We start from the raw sequence: 8122 nt of genomic DNA, 5'->3' as shown, positions 1-8122 counted from the left end.
TTCCCCGAAATAAGGCGAGCAGCAGAGATGGAGCCGTGACGCCTTTCGCAGCCCACTCAGAAGTGATGTCTGCAGCTTCATCCTATTCTGGGGTACCCTGGGTGGAACGGGGCTGCATGCTGTGACCACCCGGAGGCAGGGGCTGCTGGGGGCCTTCGTGCAGGCTGGCCTCCATGGCAGGCTTCGTTCATTTCTTCTTTTAAATGGCCTTCAGAGGCATTAATTCAGAGGCATTATTATTATTTTTTTTTTTGAGATGCAGTCTTGCTCTATCACTAGGCTGGAGTGCAGTGGTGCGATCTCTGATCACTGCAACCTCTGCCTCCTGGGTTCAAACAATTCTCCTGCATCAGCTTCCCGAGTAGCTGGGATTACAGGCACCCACTACCACACCCAGCTAATTTTCGTATTTTTAGTAGAGGCGGGGCTTCACCATGTTGGCCAGGATGGTCTCGATCTCTTGACCTCGTGATCCAACTGCCTTGGCCTCCCAAAGTGCTGGGATTACAGGCGTGAGCCACTGTGCCCAGCTGACATTAAATTTTTAAATGAGTTAGGCTTTGCATTAAATCTGTGCACCGACATGCAGGGAGCCTGCCCTCTGCACACTGACCCAGCTGTGAGGGAGAAGCTGGGGTTCCTGCTCTGCCCTGGGGGAAGGTTTCTGTTTTTCCACATCTCCATCCTGCCCTCATCTATGGGCTGGGGACACAGGGCTCCCTTTCCCCTGGATGTTTTTGACTCATTGGGAAGTCCCCAGGCTTTGCGCCTTTGCTTTGCATGTGGCCACCTCACTGATGTCGGCACCTCCAGGGTGCTGTGGCTGCCATCTCTGGTCCTTAGTTTTTTGTCAGTTGAACAACAGATTTATAGGCACCAAATGGGCCCTATAGCTGTGAGTGTGGCATTGCAGGGGCCAGTGCCTGCCTGCTCCGGGGACACGTGCTCCCCACGGGTGAGCTGCTGGTGGGCACGGGTTCCAGCTGCTGGGCATCAGAATCGCCTGAAATGTCTTAAAACCCCAGCTTTCCAGACCCACCCCAGGCCAAGGGAATCAGAATCCCTGAGGCAGCTCCCCCAGAGGCAGGGTATTGGCAGAAAGTCATTTAGGGGTCACCCCAGGGCATCCCAGCAGCACTCCAGGGGCCCAGCCTGGATCTGAGCCACACCTCACCCCTTGCCTGGCATTCCACCCCAGGCTCTCCTGGGACCCCTGATGCGTGTGTCTGCTGTTGGCCTTGATCCAGCTCCTCAGTCGGGAAACAGGCCTGGAGGCTATGGAAGACTTGTCCAAGGCCACAGCGAGTTAGCAGGGACACCCGGAGCCAGGAGGGCTGACTCCCTGCCCAGTGCTCTCTCTTGAGCACCCTCAGCCGGGGAGCAACCTGAGGCCTGTTGCCCTCACCTCCAGCCCCTCCTCTGTCAGGGCCCTCAGAACAACACTGCCAGCAAGTGGTGCGTGAGGGGACTCCAGGAGACACCAGAGCATCCAAACCTTCTGACACCCCCAGCCAAGGGCTCTCCCTAGACCCACCTGCTGCCCCTTGCCCTCTGCCAGCCCTGGGCAGTGGCTGTACTGGGTGGAGCAGCCTCATCGGTCTCCACTGGGCGCATGTTGTAGCCAAGAGCCAGGGCCCTACTGACGGAGAAGCAGCGTTCAGGATGCTCCCGGCTGCTCCCAGTGCCCTGCTCATTAGAAACAACTCTAAAACACCTGTAATCCCAGCACTTTGAGAGGCTGAGGTGGGCAGATTGCTTGAGCCCAGGAGTTCAAGACCAGCCTGGGCAACATAGCAAGACCTTGTCCCTACAAAAAATACAAAAAAAAAATTAGCTGGGTGTGGTGGCTGACACCTTAGTTTCAGTCACTCGGGAGGCTGAGGTGGGAGGATTGCTTGAGGCCAGGAGGCAGGAGTTGCAATGAGCCGAGATTGCACCACTGCACTCCAGCCTGGACAACAGAGCTAGATCCTGTGAAAGAAAGAAAAGAGAAGAGAAGAGAAGAAAGAGAAAGAGAGAGAAAGAAAAGAAAAGGAAGGAAAGAAAGGAAGAAAGGAAAAAAAGAAAAGAAAAAGAAAAGGAAGAAAGAAAAGAAAAGAGAAAGAAAGGAAAGAAAGAGAAAGAAAGAGAGAGAAGGAACTCTGAAGTGCTCACTGCATGTTGGTGAGTGTCTGAGACGATGCTGATTCCCCAGCAGAGGCCCCTCCCATGTGGGACCTCCGTCCTCCCTCACTGCAACCCCAGGAGCGTGAGCTCTGTATGTGTCCCATGCTGCAGATGAGAAACCAGAGGCTCTGAGGGACCAAGGACAATGGCCCTGATATTTCCGCAGAGCTGAGCTGAGACTGGGGTTTGGTACCGGGGTCTGTGAGGGCACAGGCGGCTCTCAGGGATGGGTAAACAACAAGTACAAGAGAGGGGGTGGGCTAGGAATGGGAATCTTTATTTAGCAAACACATGTTCAGCTTCAGCTCTATGGCAGGGTCTTCAGCAGTGGAGGAAGCCAGAGCAGGCCGGCCGCAGAGCAGGCTCTTGGGGAAAAGCCACTGGGCTGGGGCTGGGGCGGGTGCTACTTCCCTTCCCGGCCCTGCCCACCCTGACGGCCAATACCACCCCTCCCAATTTTATATCTTCTTTTTTATTTATTTATTTATTTTTTGAGTCGGAGTCTTGCTCTGTCGCCCAGGCTGGAGTGCAGTGGCACGATCTCAGCTCACTGCAAGCTCCGCCTCCCAGGTTCCCGCCATTCTCCTGCCTCAGCCTCCCGAGTAGCTGGGACTACAGGCGCCCGCCACCTCGCCCGGCTAGTTTTTTGTATTTTTAGTAGAGATGGGGTTTCACCGTGTTAGCCAGGATGGTCTCGATCTCCTGAGCTCATGATCCGCCCACCTCGGTCTCCCAAAGTGCTGGGATTACAGGCGTGAGCCACCGTGCCTGGCCAATTTTACATCTTCTTCAGCGCCCCTCCCCTTGGGCCCCAGTCAGCCTCGAGGGTCTCTCTGTTCCATCTAACAGCTTGCCTGCTGCCTTCCAGGTTCTGCCTGGACAATCCCCGGGATCGAGGCGGGGACCCCTGACAAGCCTGTCCCCTGACTGCACCCTCCTCTGTCCCAGAGGGCCTGGATGCCACGAAGAATATTCCTGAAGCCTCCCCTCCCTGCCACTCCCTGCTGGGCCATCTCACAGCTGCAGAGCCCCGCCCCCAAAGTCACTGTGGGCTTGGGCGCAGCCCTCCTCAGCCCCAGAGCCTGGGTGATGACCCATTCTCCTGGCTGCCATCAGGAGCTGGGGACAAACCACACCCTATGCCAGCCATGCCCAGCACCATGTCCAGGGATACTCGGAAGCACCCAGAGCCCCCGAGGATGGAATCCATCTCCCTTCCTGTATCCCTCCCTCCAGCACCCAGAGCCCCCGAGGATGGAATCCATCTCCCTTCCTGTATCCCTCCCTCCAGTACCCAGGCCCCCGTGAAGAGGTGCACTGTGGGTGACACCCAAGTGCCCTCACGGAGTAGCCATGCCCCACCAAGGTCCGGCTGCTGCCCACCCCTGCTGGCATTCTCCTCTGTGTGCAGCAGCCTTTGAGAGTGGACGCCAGCCACCCTGTCTGGAGGACTCTCAGCCACTGCTACTCCCACATCCCTGCTCACCGGCCTTGCTAGGGCCCATGACTAGGCTGAGGCTCGTCAGCTGGAGGACGGGGCCCCATGGGGAGCCTTCCTTTGAGGGAGCAGGGTCTCTGGAGCACCCTGGGGGTGGGGCACTGGCCTGGCGGGCATTGGTGTGTGACCAGCAAGGACGGCCTGGCAGGAAGGTCTCCTCCCCATGGAATCTGTTCTCGGAATCACTCCAGCTCCCCACCATTCACAGGTGGGAGGTGAAGGGGTGTGGCCCAAGCTCAGCAGGAGAAACAGGGGCAGGACCAGGACCTGGGGCCACCTCAGGCTCACATGGAAGGTGGATGTGGCCGAGGCCACCAGCACCAGAGAAACTGAGGGACAGGACGCCCAGGTAACTGGTGGCGCTGGGGAAGGACAAGTGGGAAACAGGCAGTATCCCAGGTCTCGGGGGCTGGCCGGGCAGAGGTGCCCTGGGCTGGGGTGGCCCATTGCCTAACTTCAGGGCCTGCCCAGGGGCTTCCTGGGTGCAGTGGTGAGAAGGAGTCTGAGTCCCAACTCGGAGGAGAAGAATGCCACAACAGAAGAGTCCCGCAGCCTCCGATAACCCGCAGGCCTGGAGGCAGCCTTGCCCAGCTCACCCGGCCACCAAGGGTGTGAGCAAGGAAAAGAGAAACCCCAAGTTACCCCCAAACCACCTTCTGGAAAGCAGGCTGCCAGCTGGGTCATTCTCCAAAGTTGAACATCTCAGCTTCCTTCTCCTTCCAGAAGGCAAAGCTCCGGTTGATGTAGCCGCAGATGTCCTCGCTGTTGAAGCTGCCCCGCTGGGAGCGGGACCCCAGCCGCTGTGCTGTGGGCTCAGGGCCGCTGCAGGGGACGGCGGCATGCGGCAGGGGCCCGAGCGGGGTCAGGCCTGACTTGCGGCCAGGCTCCGTATCCCAGGAGGGACCCTGGCTGGAGCCGAAGAAGCGGGCTTTGATGTCCTCGAAGCCGTCGGTCCAGGCCCGGCGGCCGGCGGCCACCTCGTCGGTCACAGCCTTGTGGAAGGCGCGCACCGCCTCCCAGCCGTGGGTGCCCAGGTGCTCAAAGACCTCGAAGCAGAGCAGGTGGCGCACCTTCCGCTCCTCAGCCGGCAGGTCGCACTCCAGGAGCTGGAAGTAACCCAGCATGAAGAGATCCAGCGAGAGGCTGCTGTAGGGCACGGGAGCCCCGTCCACGTGGGGCAGGAACTGCTCGGGGGACAGGGCCCCGCGGGGCCGCCGGCTTAGCCGCCGCAGCTGCCGGGTGGGCACGTGAGCCATGATGGCTTTCCAGTTGCCCAGCAGGTGGGTGATGGTGCTGCGCTGCTGCCACAGGTGGCCCATCCGGGGGCCCTCGCCTGGCAAGGAGGGTGGTCCAGGGCTCCTGGTGGCCTCCTTGCCCCGAAACCCCGCATGGCGGGCTTCTAGGGTCCTGCAGGCTGCTGTCTTGAGGGCCGGCGTGTAGGCCGACCTCCTCCAGTGGCTGAGGAAGAGCATGATGATGCGCTCCTTGCGCAGACTGGCCAGGTCCGGGCCGGCTGCAGCGCCCACCTCCAATGGCACCTCCTCGCAGCTGATGCCGGAGTCACTGGCCTCCTCTGTGTCGCCAGGCCTGGGCTCCCCCGAAGCCAGGCCACTGCAGGGCTTAGGCAGGGCCGGCCAGCAGCCACCCAGGCACTGCCTGCGCTGGGTCCCTGGCTCGCAGGGGCCAGGGTTGAAGCCACAGGGTGGGCCGGAGGCCGACTCAAAGTTGCCGCGCAGCGTCCGCACAGACACCCCCCACTCCTGGATCTGGCGCTGGGCCTCGCTCCGAGGGGGGCTGGCCGAGGCCTCCCTGCAGGTCTCCTGCAGGGGCTGGGTGGCCGGCTTCTCATCCCCCTGCACCAGCCCATGCACACCCTTCAGCAGCAGGGACAGGCTGCGCACCAGGCGGGAGATGTGGCTGCACCAGAAGGGCAGAGGCTGCCCCCCGGGGGCCACCTCCGAGGCCTCCGCAGAGCTTGTGGGCTCAGCTGCTGGGGTTGAGGCCTCCTCAGCCTCCAGTCCGGGCGCCCTGGGCAGGAAGTGGCTGTTGACTGTGATGCTGACCAGGGGCTTGGGCAGCAGGGCCTGCAGCTCAGCCGCCAACCGGCCCAGCTCACTCTCATACTCCTGACAGCGGCGCCGAAGCTGCAGGTCTGCAATCTGCTTCTCTAGGTAGACCAGGTCGTCCTCCGTCAGTAGCTCCCCAAAGGGCCCCAGGATGGCCTGGTGGGTCTGTGAGTACCTCCAGGCCGCCTGCTCTGTGGGGCCTGAGCTCCCACCATTGTCCTGGGCACAGGAAGGGCAGGGTGAGCAGGGTGAGCCCGCCCACCTGCCATCAGCCCACCTAGCTTCCAAATCCCTGAGTTCTCAGCATCTCTGCAGAGCCCCTGGTCCTGCCCCAAGGTAAGACTTTAAAGGGCTTCCCAGCTAGCGCAGAAGCCCCTGACCTGCTCTGCCCCAGTCTTGCTCTGCTCTCAACCCTGTGGCTTTCAGCCCCTATGGCTCCCAGCCCAATAGGCAAGGACAGGCTGGGCCCTCAGACAGGGCTGTCCCACAGTCCTGAGATGATGGAGACGGGCTGTATTCCAGCAGCCAGGAGCCACCGGTGGCTACAGAAACGGCAGGCGGCGGGTGCGATGGAGGGGCAGGACTTTTACTTCCCTTAAATTGTAGTGAATGTCAATGGCTGCATGTGGCTGGCGTGATTGTGCTGCACAGCACAGAGCTAGACTGGGGATGCAGGACGCAATCGTCCTGACAAAATCGTAGGCCTCTGAGGGTACAATTCCTGAACTCCTGTCTGCACAGCAGCAGGGGGAGCCTGTTAAAATCCAAGGCACATCACAGCCCTTCTCTGCTCAGATTCTCAGTGGCTCCCCATGGCCTCACAGAGGTGCAATAATCCCAGCTAGGTTCCTCTCCAACCTCAGGCGCCCATTCCACGCCAGGGCGCCTCCTCTTGCTTCTCCCCAGGCCGGCCGGGCCTCAGGACCCTTGCACTGGCTGCTCCCTCTGCCTAGGAGGTACCTGCCCCAGATTCCCACAGGGCTCCACCTCTCTTCCCTCTGGCCCCTGCTCAAGGCCACGTACCCAGAGGGGGCCCTGTAAGCACCCATCTATCATAGTCCCCCAACCACTTTGCTTTCTCCATAGCAGTGGGAATCGGACCCCCACACCTGGCACCTGCCCATGGGCCACCGTCTTCCCTGCTAGACTCTGCGCCCAGGAGGGCAGGGCTTGCCCTTCACTGCCTAGAACAACGCTTGGCACAGGCAGGCATGTGCCACGCATCCGCCAAGTGGAAGGATACGTGGGACCCATGCCTCCAGAGCAGGTGAACGGGCTCTGCTCAGAGTCCTCTGGTCTGGTTCACTTCATCCTCTGGCGGAAGGAGCAGCTGAGGCCACAGAGGAGAGGGGCCCCTGGGTCTTGGATTTATTTCTGGGCTTCGGGTGCTCTGACTTCCACTTCCACCTACCCGGAAAAGGCCCCGCCCCTCCCCGGGGCCTACCTGGACCTCCCTGGGCCTACCTGGGCCTCTGCGGAGCTCTCTGCGCCCAGGCGCGCCTGCAGCTTCCGCACCATCACCTGCCGCTTCCACTCTGGGATGGGCCGGCCGCGCTCATCCCGCGTGGGCACCAACCCGTCGATGTCGCCTGAGGGCGGCCCATCCAGCTGCAGTGCCGCCAGGCCATCTGAGGCGTCCCCCGCCAGCGCAGTCTCTGTCCCCTGTGCAGAAGGGAGTGGGTCACACGGGCCTGAAGGGGACCCAGGCCCTAAGTGGAGGGAAGATCCGCGAGGACATGGGGGGTTGGCTCCGCCCAGGAGACTCTAACAGGGCGCCCTGAGAGAAGGGACAGTTGGGGTCACGGACAGCACCCCACCCTCTCATCCCCAGCTTAAGAGTGAGGCCACGGAGGGGAGGGATGGGAGTGGGACGGGGTAAGATGTGTGGGAGGGGATTGTTAGCGGAGAAATGAAACCAGAGGTCCCTCCCAGTCCCCTATACAAGCCCAGCTGATGCTCGCGGAGCACACCATGTCCCTGGGCAAACTTGCTCTGAGCACAGCTACATAGACAAAGCCTGGCAGCCAGTCCTGTGCCGCAGGGCTTGTCAGAGGCTTCAGTGTGCTGTGCACACTCCAGCTCTCCAGGACGGGCAGTGCCACGTGGCATTTCCCACTCCCACCGAACATCTCAGTGGTTGAGAATCTGCAGTACCACTCAGGGAAAGGCTGCGCTGGCTTTCTAAGGGCCTGGCGCCCAGGAAAGGGAGGGTAAGGGGGAGCAGGACCCTTCTGTTGGTCTGGGCTGGCGGAGGCCTTGAGGAGGAGGACAGGGGCAGCGGGGCCCTGCCCATGGCTGGCTGCTGCGATCTCCGCACTCCAAGCAGGCACGGAGCACCCCTGAACTCAGAGGTCGGGCAGAGGGGCTTGGGCCACTGCAGCCCTCTGGGATG

General features: G+C 61.2%; 1 protein-coding gene across 1 annotated transcript in view; it reads right to left on the bottom strand.

Annotated features, from left to right (window-relative positions):
- Positions 1-4120: 4120 nt before the first annotated feature.
- Positions 4121-8122, bottom strand: part of ESPNL (espin like) — a 29716-nt gene continuing 25714 nt past the window's right edge. The window contains exons 8-9 of the mRNA XM_038001303.2: positions 7195-7392; positions 4121-5949 (exon numbers count right to left, since the gene is read on the bottom strand). Of these exons, the coding sequence (XP_037857231.2) occupies positions 4345-5949; positions 7195-7392 (1803 nt within the window). The 3' untranslated portion in view covers positions 4121-4344. The remainder of the gene's footprint in view (positions 5950-7194; positions 7393-8122) is intronic.

The sequence above is a fragment of the Chlorocebus sabaeus genome, chromosome 10, assembly GCF_047675955.1.
Source record: "Chlorocebus sabaeus isolate Y175 chromosome 10, mChlSab1.0.hap1, whole genome shotgun sequence".
Classification (NCBI taxonomy): Eukaryota; Metazoa; Chordata; class Mammalia; order Primates; family Cercopithecidae; genus Chlorocebus; species Chlorocebus sabaeus.
The sequence above is the reverse complement of the archived record's forward strand: the minus strand, read 5'-3'. Positions and strand labels throughout refer to the sequence as shown.